Consider the following 21,315-nt stretch of genomic DNA (forward strand, 5'->3'; position numbering starts at 1 on the left):
GTGTTCCTGAAACCAGAAGCTTCGGAAAGGAGAGAGGCCTGCGGCTAGAGTGGATGGTTTCAAGATCCCTTTGTGCTCCAAGATGAACGTTCAGGGAAAATAAAATGTACATCTTCAGGGATGGCATCTTGCCTGTCAAGAGTAGGAACAGGGGGCTTCCCTGGTGGCGCAGTGGTTGAGAGTCTGCCTGCCAATGCAGGGGACACGGGTTCGAGCCCTGGTCTGGGAAGATCCCACATGCCGCGGAGCAGCTGGGTCCGTGAGCCACAACTACTGAGCCTGAGCGTCTGGAGCCTGTGCTCCGCAACAAGAGAGGCCGCGATAGTGAGAGGCCCGCGCACTGCGATGAAGAGTGGCCCCCGCTCGCCGCAACTAGAGAAAGCCCTCACGCAGAAACGAAGACCCAACATAGCCATAAATTAAAAAAAAAAAAAAAAAAAAAAAAATAGTGGTTCAGAGACCAACATGTTAAAAAAAAAAAAAAAAAAAAAAGAGTAGGAACAGAATTGAGGCTTTTAAAAACATAGCTGTCCTACTCTGGGAATATTGCCAATATTTTGAAATAACTGTAAATGGAAAGTAACCTTTAAAAATTAAAAATTTGTAAATTAAAAAAATAGCTGTTCTCATTTCAGGACTTTCCCTAGTTGAGGAACTGACAGAATGAAGGTTTAGAAACACACAGAAAAATCTTCATCAGAAGGGCATTCCGGCAATTCTCAATCTGCTTTATCCCTACCTCCCACTCCCCCTTGACAAAGGGGAGAAAATTCCATTAACTGGCCCATGTATGGTTTAATATCATTAGCAAAGGAAGAGGCAACATTGCAAATGGGTTTATGTTTCATTCGTTTCCTGAGGCTCCTGGCTAGGGACTCAGCTTGTCCTAGGTGTTCCTTAGTTGTTGAAATCATTCTTGCTTTCTAGGCTGAGATATTTGGAACATTTTGCAGGAAGAAGAAAAGCAGTTGTTTAGTCATCTTCCAAGGCGATGTGTTTGTTGTAAGTGCTCTGGAGACTCTTTCCAGCCACCACCAGGGAACAATTATTGTTACTGTTGTTTTGAACCTTGCACCTCAGTGACTGGCGGTGCTGGCGTAAGTGGTATGTGGCCAATATCAAGGGGAAATGGATTTAGAAATTAACTAAACCGGCACTTCCAAAACACGTTGTTTTCATGACTATGGCGGGTCATCTGATTCGGAGGGAAAGCAGCTTCCTGTTCCAGGGAAAGACTGTCTATGATCTAGTCGCAAGAAATGATGGAAACAGGAAGCTTTCCTGTTGCTCTTTCCATCAGAAGTTAGTCCCAAAGTGGAGGTGACATGGTGATCAAGCAGAGGCCAGGAGGAAACAATGGAATCTATGGATTGACAGTACAGAATCAGGAACGGACCTCGAGTTTGCAAATTTGCAGCAAACTGGAGAAGCATTAGACAAGGGAGAGAAGGGACGTGATGAATGTTTGAACACATCCAATCCCTAAGCAATCTTCTACTCAGCTGAAACAAGGGGAAAAGACGATACTGTGAAAATTAACCCAGCATTCCCATTTTTAGAAAGAAGACAGCTGAGTCCTGAGAAATACAGCTCAGCTCCCATTCATGGGAATAATAGTTATGATGTATTAATGCCAGTCGTTATTCTGAGTATTTTTTTTTTTTGGCGGTGCCGGGTGGCATGTGGGATCTTAGCTCCCCGACCAGGGATTGAATCCGTGCCCCCTGCAGTAGAAGTGTGGAGTCTTAACCACTGGACCGCCAGGGAAGTCCCTATTCTGAGTATTTTACATGCACTGTTTCACATATTTGTCACAGAGACAACTCTGGTAAAGACCACCATCATGCCCATTTTACAGATGAAAAGAAAAAAATGAAACATGAAAGGGTTAAGTTACCCAGTGTCACACAGCTAGTTCATGGTAGAGCCAGGATTTCTTTAAATCCAGGCAGCGTGAGCCCAGAGTCTACTTCTTAACCACTATGCCTGTAGTATCATTTGCACATCAAGCCGTAACCAAGGATGTCTGAGGAGAAAGCAGAGGAAAGTATTTTAAAGCTGAAAGTCTCTGACTCTGTGCACCCATGTGTGTCTGTTTTAATCTGTTTCTGGTCCCCAGCTTCCTTTCCCCAAGTTCTAATATTCCATATTAATTCTTAAAATTACCAACTGTGCATGACAACCCTGCCTGGTTATTACCGTAATTTGAGTTTGTGGAGAAGGCAGTTATGATTATCAAGTAGTTGGCAAAAGTAACCCACAATCTGGGAGGTTTTTTCAGATGAAGTTGCTGAGAAGAAAATAACTACATGGTTGGGAGAAAAGAAAAGACTAGAAAAGACAAGATGAGCTGGGAAATATCAGAGGTTGTTTTGTGTTGTTTTGTTTCCACAAACAAAATATTATTTGGAATATTGATATGAGAAAGATGAACATCAGAAAATTAGAAGATTGGTGCTTTCGGTATTGGAATGAGTGCAATATTGCCCTTGTTTCTGAGTAATATGATGAAAGAAAGACTCCTGGGACAGGAGCCCAGGGATCTGGATTCGAGAAAGAACTTTGCCATTTGTGAGCTGTTATCTTTGATAAATTACTTATTCATGCATTCAGCAAGTGACTGTTGGACGACAGTTATGTGCCTGCATTGTTCTAAATGCTGCAGGTGCTGTGTTAAAAAAAAATAACAGACCTAGCCAGGCACTCCCCTCATGGAAGTTATAATGTAGGGTAGGAGTCAGCAAACATTTTCTGTAAAGGGAAAGATAGTAAATATGTTAGGTTTTGCAGGCTATACAGTCTCTGTAGCAACTACTCAATAGGTAGGTATAGTGCAAAAGTGACCAAAGACAATATAGAAACAAACAGACGTGGCCGTATTCCAATAACGTTTTATTTACAAAAATTGATGGTAGAGCAAATTTGCCCAGCAGGCTATAGTTACCCAACCCCTGGTCTAGAGGAAGAAACAAACGTGAACCAAAGAATTATGCATATGGTAACGTGCAAAGGCCCTGTGGCACAGAAGACACATATAGGTTAGTGGGATTGACAGTAGGCCAATGGGGCTCTTGCTAAGTGCGTGAGGGGAGTACCATGTGAGTGAGGCTGGAAAGGGAAGGAGAGACAGACTAGCAGGTCCTTTAGGATACTTAGGATTCTCATCTTTACATATTAATGATTGGCAGTCATTGGATTATTTTAAGCAGGATGGAGATATGATCAGATTTGAGTTTCAAAAGATCACTCGCAAAAAAAAAAAAAGATCACTCACTGCAGTGTGTAAAATGCATCGGATGAAATTTTCTCATCTGAAACATAAGGATGGAGATACGTGCCGTGTGTATCGGACAGTTCATAAGGATAAACAAGTTACACACATTGCATAGAAGTGTTTTACAAAATATAAATTGTATAGAAAACTACATAGTAATGTTTTACAAGAAGCAACACAGTCAGAAGTTCATATACGTAGTTTTGAGTTCTCTCTATGAACAACGGCAGCCTGAACGCATGAAGGAGATCATTTTGTTTATGTTGACAGGCTTCCTTCACCAGGGAAACTACTCCTTAGGGTGTTCACGAAAGAAGAGGAGCTTCTCTCACTCTCATTCCGTCTCTCTGCCCTTCCTTCTCCGAAGCACATCTGGGTGCTGCCTGGAGCCCAGGTCTGGCTCCAAACCTATGCATATTTGCCAAGTATAAAAGCTTCTCAGGAATGAGATGGATGCTGGGGCATCCTCCCCAGAGAAACAGGATAAAGAGAACTTAGTGGGTAAGTTCCTTTTTCCCTGCCTTAAGTTTGTTTTATGTATATTAAGCAAAGTGAGAGTTGTATCGTTATAGAGAGCGAGCAAGCACGAGGTGGATTAATACGTTATTGAGATTGGCTTCAATTTCATTTAGAGCCCAGGATTTTGGATTCATTGCTTATCGTGGTTTTATTTGCTTCTTGAAGAGCAGTCTATGACATGCCCTTTTTCTTAAGTGTTAGATAGAATTTGTGTTTACCTTTGTATTCATATTTTTTGCATTAACCAGCAAAGACATGTTGAACAAGCTAAAATTTATCCAGTTTCAAATATCATCTGATGGTGCTATGATTAAATAGAAAAGCTGGTTTGAGGTACACCATGTTTGATACATGGAGAGAAGTTGAAGGAAAGAAAACTTAGCCTGTAATTACCAACTGCCTCCGTGAATGTTAATGGCTCTTCTGTATTGTAAAGCATTTTGCTCACGTTATATTTTTAAACGCTACAATAATTCTGAGGTAGATTTCTTTATAACCTCATTTTATGGTGGAGAAAATTGAGTCTTGGAGAGTTTAAAAACTTGTTGAAAGTCCAGAAGGTGATGATGATGGTGGTGGTGGTGGTGTATGTGTGTGTGTCCTAACCCGTGCTCTACACTTTATGTTGCTAAAGAAGTCATAGCGCAGGTTAGAAATAGAGAGCGCATTTGGCATTATTAGCTTGTAAAAGAAAGTATACATTTAGAGGTATCTACCTGGATTGAAAAAGAAACTTTTCTCGTGAAGTTGGCCTAGCAACATGGATATATTGGAGGCAGTGAACATCATTTGGAAGGTACAAGTGGGGGGTCTCTTCAAGGGTAACCTTGATTATCTTTTTAAACAAGAAGTTTCATGAGACTTTTTAGTTTCCGTGTAACAGGTTGAGACATCAACTGGATAAATGGCACGATTGAAGCTGTATCACCAGCGAAATATTTTAAAGTGCTCATGGGTTTACTTGGTTTTGGTTTTTGACTATAATGAAAATCCCGCACTATCACAGAACAAACCGAAATGGGGCTTATTATGTTACAACTTCTGATTTCATATGCTTTAGGCAGTTTATGAGATGCAAATCAGTCTTTCTCTGAGATTTGTGGGATAAGTTTGCCCTTGCCCTCCTCCATCTTGGACACATTAACAAGACAACATCATTTGGTCTTCAAGCTGTACAGAAATTTCGGTACCTACTGAAGTTAGGCTCCTACTGGCCCACGGAGACTGGGAGCTAGGGTTGCTATCTACCTGATGATTACCTTTCAAGAGGACGGCTCCCAGGTCCTTGAGAAAGATAGTCCCAGATCGTAAAACTAGCAAGAGGCTTTTACAAAGACTTACATCTCAAAGGGGCAGAGAAAGGATTTACAAAGGTAAGTGTGCTAAAGGAAATGCTCAAGGAAAATGGAAATCTCTTTAATGGCGAGGCAAGCTGAAGGAGACGTTAAGACCTCTAGGAAAACCCTAGTCAGTGGCCTGGCTGACTAGAAGGCCTCCTGATGTGGCTAATAATTCCTTTACATGTAATTTATTTAACTCTCACAACTAGTTATGATTGGGTTAACAGAAGGAAAATAAGACCTCAGCAGGTTGAGTGACTCGTGAGATGTCATCTAGCTTTCAAATGACGGTGTCTCAATTAGAACGTAGGGTCCCCCGACCCAGGACCTGCACTTTCCATCCCTGTGAGGCATTGTCGCCTGTCTGTCCCTAGGCTGGCTGTGCTAAAGCTCTTCCCTCCTCTCTGTCCTCTTCTTTCTGAGAATGCAGAACAAGCAGTGAGTTTCCCATCTTCAATGCTAGCCCGCCCGTAGGTATCCTCTGGTCCCCGTGTGAATCATTTATTGAGGTATGAGATACATACAATAAAGTGCACAAGTCTTAAGTGCTTGGCTTGACAGACTGAATACACAACAGACAAAGGCTGGACCATATCTAAAAATAGAATTCTGACCACCAACCTGCAGCCACCAGCCCAGAAAACCAACCTTTTATCTACAATAATCAGCCCAGGAAGCCAGCCTGCTTGATGTCAGATTCTCAGGAAACCACATTGTTATCAGAAGCTACATAATTACTTCTGTAACATTCAGCCCCAAATGGCCAGGACTTGATTAACAACTGACAGCTCCCCTGCTTTTTGTCCCCAATTCCAACTTAGGTCCAACAAAAGAAAACCAAGCGGGTACCCCTACGCCAATCACGTAGGATGCTCTGCTTCTATTTTGTCTGTCTACAGCTTCCCTAGGCCAACAGCCTCCAATCAGGGCACACCTGAAGCCTTCCCCCGTTTTCCACCATAAAGCTTTCCCACTCCTCTGCCTGCCTTTGAGTCTCTGCCAAAACACAAGTGATAGAGGCTGACTCTTTTGTGAGAGCCTGAATAAATACCCTTTGCTTTTCTAGCTGGCTGGTCTTTGTTTATTTCCACAGGCTCAATATGTGTAAGTCTATGCAGTCACCACCCAGATCAAGATATGGAACATTTCCAGCACTCTACAAAGCTTCCTTATCTCTTCCCAGATAATACCCAACTGACAAAACTCCACTCACTACCTAGAGACAGTACTACTCTGACTTCAGACATAATAGATTAATTTTGCCTCTTCTTGAACGAAATGATACAATACGAGATCATACGGTATGTACTCTTATACGTGGAATCAAAAAGTGTGTACTCTTGTGTCTGGCTTATTTTGCCCAATATTTTGTCTATGAGATTCATCCATATTTTGAATACTGTATAGCAGTAACCTTGTCTTTTTTCTTCCTGAGTAATCTTTTCTATGAACATACCACAACTTTATTTATTCATTTTACTGTTGGTAGGTTTGGACGGTTCTTCATTTCTTGGATTTTACGAACAAAATTGCAATAAACATTCCTGAATATGTTTTTCACTGTAATCAGCACTCATTTCTCTGAGATATTACTTAGAAGTTGAATACTGAGTCGTAAAGTAAGTGTGTGTTTGGCTTTAATAGATACTTCCAAATAGTTTTTCAAGATAATTGTATCAATTCTTGAACATGAGAATTCCCATTGCTCCACACCCTTGCTAAAATGTGGCACTGTCAGTCTTTAGCATTTGCCATTCTGGAAGCTGTGTATTTTTATTTCATTGTGGTTTTCATTTCCATTTCCCTGATGTGTAATGTACATCATTCAGTTTTGGTATTTTAAACACTGTCTTGTTACCTAAATGGTTATTTCTGCTTTGAGAGGAAATGACTATTTACAGTAACACAGATGTGTGGGCATGGATTGCATATAGAATTGATCTAATATTTAAGTACTGTTGATCAAGCCAAAGTTGAGAAATAAGCCACCAAGTCACCTAGTCTGTTTTATTTCCTAAAATTCATTTCCACTTCTAAAGCTATCTAAGTGGAGTTAGTGATCTAGAATATTCTTCCTTATTTCCTAGCCTCACACGAGCTACAAATCTTGCCTTGAGTGTTTATCCCTAGTCCTAGAGGGTATTTAAATCTCCTCTGGTGCTATGGGCTGCATCTAAGCTCCAGGAACAAAGCCCCAGGGGCGTGCCTCGACAAATGAAGCTTAGTTTTGCCTCACTGCCTAAGACTGTGGAACATGTGGGTACCACTTTACCTAAAGAGAGATTGAGATGATGGTGACAACACTGACCAGGAAGTTTTCTGGCTGCAAAATGCAGGGTTGGCCTCAGTTATCTTTAAAGTCCTCCCAACTGAAGTCCCAGAGTCCTTCCCAGTGCCAGCAGCGCTGGGCCTCAGGTTCTGTGCATTATGGATCACCTTTCATTTTGCAGATTGAGGGAAAGATGTTCCAGCTCTTGTCGGAAAGTTCCCCATCTTATTCTCTTTTGTATCTGCAGCTCTAGCACAGTGTGCCTGGCATATAAACTGGTAAAATATCTGTTCAGTGGATGAATGAGAAACCGGCGGGCAATTTTCCGGGGGTGACAAAGTCCATTTCTCTACCAGGAAGTAATATGATGATGGCTTTATGGTATGGTGACAGTTACCCATAGAAAACACCCATCCATGGATCTGGATAAAGCAGGAGATGATCAGATGAGCTCAGGGCTTCATGGCTAACAGAGAGGGTGTGTGGCCCATTTTCTTCCCATCGTCCCCTCCAGGGAATGGCTCAGGGAAGTCTCTGGAAGAATCCTTGTGTAGGTTGAGGTAAAGGGAGATTTCTGAAGAGCCTTTGTCATACGATCCCAGTATTTCCTTTGAATTGGAATTGGAATCCTCAAATCCAATTCTCAGCGCAGCACCCACAGTTTTAACTGCGGGCGAGGTGGGGAGGGGCAAGGCTGGCTGAAAGATCTGCTCTGCAGGAAGCTGCAGAAGCAGTGTTTTGTGCTCGCTGCTCGCAAGGCTGAGCTGCCGAGCCCTGCGGGGAAGCCGACAGTCCCACTTTCACCGGCAGCTAACGACACCCCCAGGCTCCACCCATCCTCCCAGCAGCAGCGGCCTGGCTAATTCTAACGCTCAGGTGTAAATCTTGGAAGATTAATCGTGTTCTCATCTCTGGTCTCTCTCTGCACATTTAGTGCTTAACAGAGCCTCGCTCACAGGTAATGATGCTATAGGGCTGGGTGGGACTGCAGAGGAGCTCCCGGAGGTCAGGCCAGTTTTCTCTGCGACAAGCACTTGCTTTTGCAGCTTGGTGTTAAGGCTGTAGCTAGTCTGGACATGTCCAGGGCTTGCTCAGGGCATAAAGCATAGCTGATGTCCTTGTTGGAATCCCAGCTGCCTGTGTGTGCAGCAGTGCTACTGTCACAGCCCCCAGCACCCCAAAGTTCCTGAACACCAAATGCGGCCGTGTCAGCAGGGAGGGAACACACCAGAGGGCTCAAGAACTGTGCTGCCTTCCCAATGCTTTCCTCAAGATGCAGAGTGTCTGGGAGAGGCGTGTACAAGCACAGCTATTGCAGCCTTGTTTGTAAAGGCAAAATTGCAAGTGACCATAATATCCATCAATAGGAGAATGGCTAAGTAAACTGAGTCACAAATTTAGGATAGGAGGCAACAATGAAGAAGAATGAGGTAGATCCAGATGTAATGACATGGAAATATCTCCCAAACATATTCAGTTTAAAAAAGTAGAAACTTACAGTGTGATGTCTTTTCTCACAAAACCTACAAATCGAAACCAAGTGTTTTCTAATTGTAGATACATGTATGTAAATACATAGGAATGGGTCTATAAGGACATACACCAAGTTGATAACTATGGAAACATTCTAGATGAAAGTGGACTGAGGAGAGGATGATCGGGGGATTTTAGTTTTATCTGTATTTCTTGGATTTTTTTTTTTTAACAGTGAGAATGTATATACAAGCTGTGTTATTACTAATAATTTTAAAAAGCGCTAATAAATAAAATACAACAGAGATCCCATGAGAAGGCACAAAATGTCTTTTCATCCTGCATAATAATAGTCTGATCACCTCAATGTGGTCCAAAGTTATGGAAGGTGATATTTTGGGAACTTAAACTTTGGTGTATGCAGGCAGGTCCTTATTGTTATTGAGTATATCTTTATGTATATTTAAAGCCTGTAAAAGGACCTTTGCACTCAAAAGGTTTTAATAGGAAATATGTATCTAAAACTTAGATACTTTTCATCTGTCAGAATGTCACCACTGAGAAGACTGAAAATATCTAGTGAGGACGGGGCATGTGGGAATATGCACAGAGTACAAACTCTTTGAAGGGCACTTACCATCTATCAAAACTGTAAATACTGATCCCTTTGACCTAACACTTCCACTGCCAGGAATTCATCCTACACAAGTGCACAAAGACACACATTAAAAAGGATTCGTCACAGCATTATCTGTAAGAGCAAAACCCTAGAACCCTTGTAAATATTCATGAATTTCTGTTCGCCAATGAACCCGTTGCAGTAAAATGGATAAGTGAGGCTGAATTTGAGGTGGTATCAATGAGGCTTAGTGACTTCTGTAGTTGGATAGGGAAGAGGCAGTGATGACCTTGTGTCTCTAACCTGGATAATAATGTGGATGGTTAAGACATTAACTGAGATAGACGCATAATAGCATAAGGTGTTCGTGGATCATCTGAGGAGAGCTATCTAGCAAAGATGATTAGTTCTAGTGCTTGTGTGGAGAATGTGAAATCAATCGGAGGAAGTGGAGGGGTGAGGATGGGGCTCGTTGTCAAGGAGAAGAGAACCAAGAAGCAGCAAGGACTGAAAACAAGGTGAAATAGTGAATATAAAGAATTCTAAAGTATCTATCAATCTGTAAGATGGGAATAAGTGTAGTAATATACATTTACTAAGGTAGATATTAATGTTTGGGCTAGGTGCCTTATATAAATAATCTCATTTAATCCTCATCGAATCCTTAAAGGTAGGTAGTGTCTATCCCCATCCTACAGATGAAGAAATGGAGGCTCAGAAAGATCGGGTGTCTTTCCTGAGGCCACCACACTGGTAAGTTAAAGACTCTCATAGAAACTCAAACGTAAGCACTCTGGAAAATGTTTTTCCTTGTGCTCTATTGACTTGTTTGGGGATAAGAGTACCTACCTATCCGCCCCAGAGGTTGCCTTGACTTCCCCTGGAGAATTCTGGGGGCCCAGAAATCTGTCTTTTAAAATGACACCCTGATGATCCTGAGGCAGGTAGTTTTATGTGTTTTGAGAATAATAAACCGTGGCAGCCCTATGTAAATGTAATGGTAATTACTGTTATTGATTGCTCTGAGACTTTTCTTGGAAGGGACAGGTCAGTTTTCATCTAAAAACCTGAAGGAATATTTTCCGTGCGTGTGTGTGTGTGTGTGTGTGCGCGCGTGCGTGTGGCGTTTACTGCAATCACGCGTGTGTGTGGATTCAGGTTGCTTCCTCAGCCCCACCCTGGCTTGGCCAGCCCTCTGGATGGTTTCCTCATCCAAGCAGCTGAATCGCTTTCCTAAGAACCATGTCAGTTACAGAATTGCCTCCTCATTTCCTAGGCGTCAAGAGTAAAGGGCTTGGTGTATGTGGCTGGATCCTGTTTTCGTTTTCTTTCCTGTTGATGATCATTACTTTCCCTATCTCCATATGGATGTGCTTGAAGGTAATACCCTGGGGAATAAGCTGGGCTCTCTCTATGAGCTGATGAATCATTAAGACTAAATGCTCTCCCTTAATCTCTTAGATCATTAAGGAGTACGAACGTGCTGTTGTATTCCGACTGGGACGCATCCAAGCTGACAAAGCCAAAGGGCCAGGTATGACACTGCCCTGCTTGTGATAAGGATCACGGGCACCTATTACTGCTACTACTGCCACCAAAAATTTTCTCTGGCAACATTTATTGAAAAAAAAAAAAAAATCACAGGAAGCTGGAGCCCTTGCCTTTCTGTACAATTGAAGGATCTTGTCCTCTTACTTGAGTTAACAGGAGTGATCACTAGACCATTAGCTGGAGAGATTTGGAACCTGGATCAGCGTTCTAACACTCCCCCTGAGAGTTTCAGTGAATGTGAACAAAGAGTGGCTCCGGTTACATTGGCGGGGTGTCCCTTATCACCAGGGCCACTAAGAGAATGAAAGAAGAATGAAGGGAGGGAGGAAATGGCCAAGCTAGACAATGAAGTTACTCAGGGAGAGGATTCCGGGAGCTGGTTTTTGATTCTCACTCTTTGAAAGAGCCAATGGAAAAGTCAAATGTAATGTCCTCTCTTGACAAGTAGATTAAGAGCAACATAGAGCTGGAAGCCATTTGACAATTCCTTTCGTCAAATGTGGTCTTTATTTCCATCCTTTCTCTACAGCCTCAGAATAAAAAATGTCCCAAACTGTTCATATCATAAAAGGATGGGATTTTCTTTTGTGGGAGCCAGGAGTATCGGTACTAAAAGTCCTCAGGAGTAAGACACTGATTTACTACTCATAACTTCTCTTGTGTATATTTTGTTGAACCCTATGAAATTGCTAATGTTTGGTTTCGACCCACCAAAATGGCAATTTCATACGATAGGTTCTAATATTCTTGACAGGGGAGGCTCTCCAAACAGCATCTTGGAAGGCACATGGAAGAGAATGGTTATTTGCTATACTTCTCTAATAACATTTGCTTTCTGCCCCCTAATGTGATGTATTTAAGTAAAATCATTCTCCCTCCAACTGCACTGTAGGGTCTCTGGGGGGAAGGAACTTCCTTATTCACTCTGTGAGCTTTGCACTTGGCCATGTACTACGGTAGGCACTCAGGTATCTGTTACATTTTTAAACATATGAGAAACTTCCAAAGGGGAAGCTTGTTACGGAGACTTGGCCATTTCAAGTAGTATTGATATAATCCTACTTGTCTAATAAGGAACCTAAGAGAAAGAGGGCAAAAATTGCTTATTATGGATATTTTTATGAGTTTGTCCAAATAGAGGTGTTAGAATTATCCAAGTGAGAAATACCAGAACAAAGTTAACCTCTTCCTGGTCATGTCTCACCTGGTGGAGCCAAGATTATAAATTAGAATAAAATTGGATTTGAGAGAGGTCAAATAGCTATAACTTGCAGGACTCTAGAGAAAAGTCTCTTTTAAATGAATTTTCCCAGAAGAGTTCACCACTAAATCGCCCAGGATAACTAATCTCGTCATACATGTCGCTGGGACTAAGGAGTTACCTCAGAATGTCATAAGAGCCAGAGGAAAACAGGTCAAATTGCTAATGGAAAACATCTCCACTTCTGTAAATAGTAAATTATTCTTTAATAATAAAAGTATTCATAACAGGAGCTGCTACTTTTGAGCACTGAATACATGCCTGGCACTATGTTTAGTATTTTATTTTATTATCTTGTTGACACATGCTTAATCTTCACCGCCATCTTATAGATATTAGGTGACTGAAGCTCAGAAAAATTAGATAAATGTTCGCAGGTCACAAGCTCGTAAGTTGTAGGGCTGGAACTTAACTCTCTCTAGTTCTAAGGGCCATGATCTTAACTGGTGACTTAGCACCAAAAAAAAAAAAAGGTAAATTAGGAAGTAATCCTTACCCCAGTAAGGTTTAGACACCAAAAGAAAGAAAGCACCTTAGCCGTGTTTTCTGTTGATGCTACCAGTACTTTTCATGATACTCAGTGTAGAAACTTGCTCCTTCTTTGAAACAAAAACAATAGCACAGAATCCTTCTGGTAAATGAAAATGTATTGGTGTCCCCATCTTGCTGACATGACTTGTGGTTCTAATCTCTATAACTCTTGCTGTAGAGAAACTTCCCCAGGGCAATGTTAAGGAGTCATAGAATCCTCAAATGAGTTTCCTTAGCCCTATCCCTACCTCAATCCAAATCTTCACAAGAGATAAGTAAAAGTATTTACAACTGAGGAATGCCATTGTATATAAACTAGAACACAGCTACAGAGAAACTATAAATTTTGTAATACATTGGTTTTGGGGACACTGAAATCCTGGGAAGATTTCAATTCTAACATTCCTTCAGTACTAATGAAGATAAAAGAGAATGTTGACAGTCACTGATATTCAAGGTCTAAAGTCTATCGATTGAATCTTTTATACAGATACTTTTAACATAAAGAAACTAATTTCCAAAATATCCTTTTAAATAAATGTCACACTCAACACTTGGGTAGAAGTAAGTTGAATGTTTTACAAAAGAAAATCTAAAAATTAATTGTCAAGGATCTTCAGTTTTTTACCAAAAGATTTTAATTTCTAGGGAATCACTTTTCTTTAGTCATTGACTCATAGCAGGAAATAATTTCCCCAAAGTTATAGGTGTACATATGGAAGATCATCTGAGAAGCATTTATAGTCCCACGCAAATAATGTACTGTATAGCTAGCAGACAATTTGTTGCAGTTATTTTCAGTCGGGTGAAATTTTAAACCATATTTTCTTTTGCATAGGTTTGATCCTGGTCCTGCCTTGCATAGACATGTTTGTCAAAGTTGATCTCCGGACCGTTACGTGCAACATCCCTCCACAGGAGGTAATGCTGATTAAAGCTACGTTTCTAGAAATAAAACCAATATCTTCCCTGTTACAGGGACAATTGAGACTGTATCATATGTTTTCAAACTATAAAGGGAAAGATGAACTGAATTCTTAGAGATCTGCTTGGGGAGTCCTAGGTGGCTCCTGAGACTACTGGACTTTGTTTCACCAAATGAGAATGAAGCCAAGGGCAAGGGCTGAATTGCTAGAAGACCTGCAATGACTGGGTGGGAGAAAGTCTGAGAGAAGAGAGAGAAGGGATACAGATGGCAGAGAAACTGGGATGGAGAATGACAAGCCGATCCCTGGAAGAGTCTGATAAATCATTGTACGAGGGGGCTGAAATTGATTTGGTGACTGGTTATGACTTTATCCTTTCCATCACCGTCTCCGGAAATGTTTTAGTAATATCGATATCACTCACCTCTGCATTAAATTTTGTTAACTTTTTATTTTATATTGGAGCATAGTTGGCTAACAATGTTGTGTTACTTTCAGGTGTATAGCAAAGTGATTCAGTTATATGTATATGTATATCTATTCTTTTTCAAATTCTTTTCCCATTTAGGTTGTTACAGAATAATGAGCAGAGTTCCCTGTGCTATACAGTAGGTCCTTGTTGGTTACCCATTTTAAATATAGCCGTGTGTACTGCACTAAATTTTTTGAGTGTTTGGATGCAACAAAGTGGAGTGTGCATGGGGAAAGAGCAGACACTGTACAGGGCTCACCTGTAACTGGATTTCAGATAGTTCTTTTCAATTCTTAAAGTACAGCAACTAAATGACCAGACCCAGTAACTGGGTGATAAGGAAGAGAAACAGAATTGCTAATAATCCTGTCAATTTGTGATAAACAAAATGATCCAGGAAGAGAAAAGAAAATGTGTGGGAGGGCAAAGGGGATGAGAAGTGAGAAAATCAACATTTATGAGGAAATGTTAATTTTCCTCTCTCTGGTCCAGAAAACTCAGTCGAGACTCAACAATGATGTCTTCATGCCATTGGCGGGAACTGCAGAGTCCTTACTTTGGAATTCAGCCCTAATCATAAGAGAGCTTAGGATGTTTAGGGACTATCATGGGCCTTTTCTGGCTCCATAGTAAACAGTTCTAGACGGGAGAAGGGAGTTCTAGGTCCTGCTTTCGTGGTACCCACAGAAAGCTCATTTGCTCCAAAGTACCTTGTCATGTTAATTCAGAACAATTAATGCAGAGCCTCTATAAATTGATTTTTCTTTATTTGAATACAGAACACGGTCTCTGGTGCCATCTATGTTTTCTAAGAAGCACTGCTATTCATCAAGCCTGATGAAACTAAGAACCAAAAAGATTTCAGGTATCAGGGAAACAGATGTTCTATCTCTATTTAGATGGTAGAATTCCAACAGGGTTCTACTATTACATTTTAAAATGGAAATACCTATTTCACTTCTGACTTCTCTAAGATGAAGTTACAGGGATAGGTACAGATCACACCCGTGTAGGAATTTTGCTATCAACAAGGATGATAGTATATTCAAGCCAGGACAGATTTTTGGTGATGCTGGCATGAGTTGTCATTGAAGCTCTCCTCCTGTGGAGAGGGCTCTGGGACTGGCTGACCCTTTGTTGATCAATCATTGTGAAAGTCATAAACATGTGATTTTCTATGTTCTTGATCTCCAGATCCTCACCAGAGACTCTGTGACCACTCAAGTGGATGGAGTGGTCTATTACAGAATCTATAGTGCCGTCTCGGCAGTGGCTAACGTCAACGATGTCCACCAAGCCACATTTCTGCTGGCTCAGACCACTCTGAGAAATGTCTTAGGGACACAGACCTTGTCCCAAATCTTAGCTGGCCGGGAAGAGATTGCCCATAGCATCCAGGTAAAGACATCAAGGACCAATAGCCTACCTCTTTCATTCACTCATTTTAATTAACAGTGATGATCAAATATCAGCAGTCCAAAGCAACCCTCCCCATGTGTACACACACACACACATACACACATATACACAACTGCTCTAAACAGATGGGCTTCAGTTTGGGATTTCACTTTTTTTTTTTTTTTTATAATCATGAGGTCCAGATTTAAAAATCTGAGTGGGAGCGGGGAGCTGTTGGAGTGTGTGTGGAATTCAAAATTATGCATTACCATTGTACACTTTAGCCTTTTTTGAAGAGCTTAGAGATCAGAGTTATTTTTAGTTTAGATTACTCCAGAGGAAGGGCTGCCATTTGTCAGGCAGCCCGTATATTCTTGCATTTCAGGGGAATGTGAATGCTAGAAGGAGGTTTGGTCGAGACAGCACAGGACCTGCTGTCCCTGGGAAATCCGACTTCATGTACTAATATCAATAATGACATGAAGAGTAATCATAATTATAATATTGATGAGGATGTAACAGGTATCCATCTCACCTCTCGTACACCCTAGATTACAGACAATCACATTTTTGTGTTTTCCTGAATCAATTACATTTTGCTTCTGAGCCTGCCTTCCGTAAGTTAAGAGGGAAATTCAACTTTGGTCCTTCTTGGCCTCTCCTCCAGTCCCTAAGGTAGTGCAAAGTCCCTGAGGTTTTATACGATAATATCAGTTCTGCACGATAACTCTCCACGTCATTCTAAGAGCCACACAAGTTCAATGACTCAGTTGTTTGCCCATCACAGTCAGGTCACTGGCTTCTTGTGAGGTCTCCCCATCTCCCAGCTCTCTGCAGGGATCACGGAAAAGCTAGGGCTCACTTGCTATTTGGTATCACATAGATCTCTGCCCTTTCCCCTTTGAGGGAACTACCCATCTGGTCTCACTATTTCTCAAGGCATTCCTTCTCATCCCTTCCCCTCCAGGATAACCAGCAAGATATCTTCAGTGGTCTTAAGCTTAACAAAAGATGAGGATGTCTTTGATTTTAGGCTTCTTCTGCTCTAAAAATATAAACCTTGCTACCTGTTTAAAACTGAGCCACGGGTCAGAGGTTAAACAGAGCAAGACAAATAATATCTCAAAAAGTACCCAGTGATAATATGTACTGAGTTATTGTTGCTGGGCACCAATAGATATTTTAACATGTATTATCTCCAAAACTCATGACAATCCTGAAAGAAAACCTTTTATAGTATGAAAACTGAGAATCAGAAAGGTTAAGTAACGGGCCCAATGATTCACAGCTGCAAATGGCAGAACCAGGACAAAATCCATTGCTGCCTGTTTGGTGTCAGTGACAAGAAAATGTGGGGTATTTGCTCAAATCTAGATGGACAGTATATACTTCATTAGGAATGGTTTGGGGTGGACCTGCTCAGAGACCACCTATTAAAAGACCTATCAAGTTTTGTTTCTGAATCCTTCCCAGGATTCACTTCAATGCCAGGAAGTGGGCGATAAGAACTCCTATCCCCTTTCCAGACTGTCTCACTCCAAACGCTGTAAATACAGAAGGAGAAAAAGAAGAGGACTTCTCTTGCATATATAACATGTATCAGAAACTTCGATTGCACACCTGTCTTCTGATCAACCACCTTTCTTTTGACTTGGAAACAGACTTTACTTGATGATGCCACCAAGCTGTGGGGGATCCAGGTGGCCCAAGTGGAAATCAAAGACGTCCGGATTCCCGGGCAGTTGCAGAGGTCCATGGCTGCTGAGGCCGAGGCCACCCGGGAAGCCAGGGCCAGGGTAAGGGCGACTGCATCTGTACTGGAGGGCGAGCTTCCCAGCCTTGGAGCCAACAAGGATGGGGCTTGAAAGGAAGCTCAGGTCCCCTCAAGGATTTCAATAAGAAGAGGGTTTCTTTTTCACAGTTTTTACTGAGAATTTCCCCTCGAGTTAAAAGCTCGTAGGCAGCGTAATGCACCTTGAGGCAGCTTGGTATTAGGTCTTGGGTCAAGGGTGATTGGCAACATACTCAGTGACTCAGCCAGGTGGGTCCCCACGCTGGCCACACAGCAGAGCCTCCTAGAGAGAGATGAGCAAAGCAAACACCAATTCCCAGGCCTCACCTCAGACTCGGTGAAGCAGAGTCTCTGGTGGGCCCAGGAACCTGCATTGTTATAAAGCTGATGATTCTGATGCAGCAACTGGGTGCCTGTCTTTGGAGTATCTTCCTCCTAGTGTGTTAAGTGAACTGAATTAAAAGGAGGGGGATTGCTGCAATCCAGGTTAGAATTACAAAATGTGAGTGCAGCTTGGTCTCGAGCGTTCTTGAATCTGTTGGATCCATAGCCCTCGTATCTGTGCGGATGGGTTTCCTGAAGTTTCAGAAGCCAATTAGGATTAGGATGCTCCAAGTACCCCCTTTGGAATCTTACTTGGGACTCGAGGGAGGTTTCCCTCTACTTTATCTCTGGATTCTCTGCTAAGCTCCAGCAGCCTCTAAGCAGTTGACGCGGGAGTCGCTTTTGCACGTGGGCAGTGCGTGCCCACGGAGGGGCAGCTGTTTTCCGGTCATTCTCGGGCAGTCTGAGAACCAGAGGAGGAGCAGGGCACTTAGGAGAGCTCCAGCGAGGGTTTGCAGACTGGCACTTGCTGCCGCTTGCAATCAAGAGCAGGGAGAACTCGAAACAATCCTTACACTGTAAGAATGAGACAAAATTGGCAACAGAATGAAATTAAAAAAAAACATCCTATGATCAGTAAAAAGGATAGAAAAAAAGCCAGTTGGAGGCCTTGAATTTCCGACTTCTCTGAAAACGAAAGCAGCCGATGGAGGGGCTCCAGGGTGATTCAAGAGCATCACTCGGGTAGATGGACCTGTATTTGTTCGGGTGCTTTTATTTTGTTTGAGAATGAAATCTAGGGACTCATAATTTGTAAGCTATCTCCCTGCTTCCTGCAACCTCCTCACATTTCTCTAATCACATTAGGATGTGGAACTCTAATCCTTGCCAAAGGAGCAAGCAGATGAAACACGGGTGGCCAAGTAGGGGCTGGGAGAGAAGTACCAGTGCAGACCCAGGAAAAGAAAGCACTAGTGACAGCTGTAAACGTGTGCGTCTAAAGGCTTTTATTTCTGTCGATTTAGGTACTTGCAGCAGAAGGAGAAATGAATGCTTCTGAAGCCCTGAAGTCAGCCTCCAAGGTTCTGGCTGAGTCCCCCATCGCCCTCCAGCTGCGTTACCTGCAGACCTTAACCACCGTGGCCACAGAGAAGAATTCCACCATTGTGTTTCCTCTGCCCACGAACGTACTAGAGGGCATGGGCGGCATCAGCTACAATAACCACAAGACGGTCCCTAACAGAACCTGACATCCCCCTGCTGCAGCCATTGCTTAGGGAGGCACACCTGTTCCTGTGGAGACCAGCAGTGAGAAGCGTTGAGAATTTCAACACTATTTAAGCAGAGTAACTCTGCAGCTGGAACAGCATTAGCAGGGAGATGCTATAGAGGCTATAAAAAAAGAAAAAGAAAAAAGAAGGGCCATATACTACTTTTTTAATTTTAATTTTAATTTTTTTTAATTAATTTATTTTTGGCTGTGTTGGGTCTTCGTTTCTGTGCAAGGGCTTTCTCTAGTTGCGGCGAGCGGGGACCACTCTTCATCGCGGTGCGCGGGCCTCTCACTATAGCGGCCTCTCTTGTTGGGAGCACAGGCTCCAGACGCGCAGGCTCAGTAGTTGTGGCTCACGGGTCTAGTTGCTCCGCGGCATGTGGGATCTTCCCAGACCAGGGCTCGAACCCATGGCCCCTGCATTGGCAGGCAGATTCTCAACCACTGCGCCACCAGGGAAGCCCTGCTTTTATTTTTAAGAACATAAACATACTTTGCATTATTCTTATGAGAATCAGTGAGTAGGTGTCCCTGACTTAGAGCAGGAACTTTCTTGTAGTAGCTGGGGGAAATTACTTTTTAAAAAATTTGTTTATTTATTTTATTTATTTATTTTTGGCTGCATTGGGTCTTCGTTGCTGCGCGTGGGCTTTCTCTAGTTGTGGCGAGCGGGCGCTACTCTTTGTTGTGGAGCACGAGCTCTAGGCACGCGGGCTTCCGTAGCTGTGGCACAGGGACTCAGTAGTTGTGGCTCGCAGGCTTTAGAGGGCAGGCGCAGTAGTTGTGGCGCATAGGCTTAGTTGCTCCACGGCATGTGGGATCTTCCCGGACCAGGGCTTGAACCCGTGTCCCCTGCATTGGCAGGCGGATTCTTAACCACTGCGCCACCAAGGAAACCCCAGAATTACTTTTTAATGGGTTTAAGAAGCACTCTAGATAATCTGCAAAGTAACACATATTTCTACTAGCTATTTGCCGTATAATTCCAAAGTGATTATTGGCTAAATTTCCAATACTTAGCTATTTGCTTCCTAATTCCAAAGTTGGCTAAATTTATTATTGGCTAAATTTCCAATCGTTACAGCAAAACCCCACAATGCTTAAAATTGTGATTGATTTTGATGTTAAACACACTATCATGTGTAAAATAGATAGCTAGTGGGAACCTGCGGTATAGCGTGGGGGGCTCAGCTCAGTGCTCTGTGATGACCTAGATGGGTGGGATGGATAGGAGGGAGGTCCAGGAGGGAGGGGATATATGTATACACATAGCTGATGCACTTTGTTGTACAGCAGAAACTAACACAACATTGTAAAGCAATTATACTCCAGTAAAAAAAAAAGAGAAAAATGGAAGTAACATATAATACAGAAATCACCTAGAAATACTAATTTTATAGAAGCTTTCTAATTATTTAGAAGACTAATCATTTAGTAAAAATAAAGAGTATTCCACCTGAAGAAAAAAAAAGACTAAAAAGGCATGAGGCTTCCGGCTGCAAATATATCATCACCTCCTCTAGGCAGATTGCATTCAACTCTCTGGTTGTGTGTCCTCCTGCTGGGACTGGGGGCCAATCTCAGCCTCCCAGCACCTTTGTCAGAGGGTGAGACAAGGCATAAGGAGGCTGCAAGCTCCAGTTTGTTTGCTTACAAGTGACGACGCTTGTACAAGGTTTGGTTGGTAGAAATCCCTGGGTAACATTAGCCTGTGGGCTTCATGTTTTCACTCTATCATTAGTCCCAAGAGCCACAAGTCATCAAGAATAGCTTGCAAACTCTATTCTTCCTCTCTAAACACCAAAAACCAAAAAACCTCTTAAAAATAAAGAAGCCATAGAGTGCGCATATATTTTCAAAATTGCTCTCTTGGAGATTATTTTGTTGCCATGGTGCAGTTTTCTTTCGGGATCCATTTTGAGCAATGGGCTAGAATTTTTTAAAGTTACCGTTTATCGAATGTCTGCCATGTGTGACACTGTGCCCGGTCCCGTATGGACGCTAAGAAATATCCTCGTTTTACAGATGAGAAAATGATGTCAAGAGGCTGCATAACTTGTCCAGGGTCCCTCAGCTCGTGAGCGTTGCGTGAGGATTGAAAGCCAGCTCTGACTCCAAAGTTCTTGCTCTTAAACATCATTGAGTCTTACTGGGGGCAGCTGGGTGGACGAGTGACAGAGCCCTTGCACCGCTTTTTTGCCTTCAATACCAACCTTCAAGGTTTTAGAAGTCTGGGTGCCCACTATAGTTTCCGCTGTGTTTAGGCCTGTGAGAGCATGCACACACGAACCCT

The 21,315-nt window shown here is 42.3% G+C and overlaps 1 protein-coding gene across 4 annotated transcripts; it reads left to right on the forward strand.

Moving 5' to 3' along the window:
• Window positions 1-1,436: 1,436 nt before the first annotated feature.
• Window positions 1,437-20,883, forward strand: STOML3 (stomatin like 3). 4 transcript variants are annotated; one of them, XM_082435741.1, is made up of 7 exons: window positions 1,437-3,775; window positions 10,771-10,874; window positions 10,956-11,028; window positions 13,676-13,758; window positions 15,430-15,633; window positions 17,295-17,429; window positions 18,775-20,883. In XM_082435741.1, the coding sequence occupies exons 1-7, from the start codon at window positions 3,724-3,726 to the stop codon at window positions 18,997-18,999; spliced, it is 876 nt and encodes a 291-aa protein (XP_082291867.1). In that variant the 5' UTR covers window positions 1,437-3,723; the 3' UTR covers window positions 19,000-20,883. The 4 variants fall into 4 exon arrangements, with proteins under 4 accessions (XP_082291867.1, XP_082291870.1, XP_082291869.1 ...); XM_082435744.1 differs by having other exon boundaries at window positions 2,639-4,589; XM_082435743.1 differs by lacking the exon at window positions 1,437-3,775 and adding an exon at window positions 6,246-6,434.
• Window positions 20,884-21,315: the final 432 nt, after the last annotated feature.

This window comes from Balaenoptera physalus (genome assembly GCF_965194825.1).
Source record: "Balaenoptera physalus genome assembly, chromosome: 18".
NCBI lineage: Eukaryota > Metazoa > Chordata > Mammalia > Artiodactyla > Balaenopteridae > Balaenoptera > Balaenoptera physalus.

What these genes read in the sequence shown, in the direction of transcription:
- STOML3 (XM_082435741.1), top strand. Translation starts at nt 3,724, where the DNA reads ATGGATGCTGGGGCATCCTCCCCAGAGAAACAGGATAAAGAGAACTTA. An exon ending in GGATAAAGAGAACTTAGTGG is followed by an intron (nt 3,776 to 10,770) that starts GTAAGTTCCTTT and finishes CTCATTTCCTAG; the next exon opens with GCGTCAAGAGTAAAGGGCTT. An exon ending in CCCGGGAAGCCAGGGCCAGG is followed by an intron (nt 17,430 to 18,774) that starts GTAAGGGCGACT and finishes CTGTCGATTTAG; the next exon opens with GTACTTGCAGCAGAAGGAGA.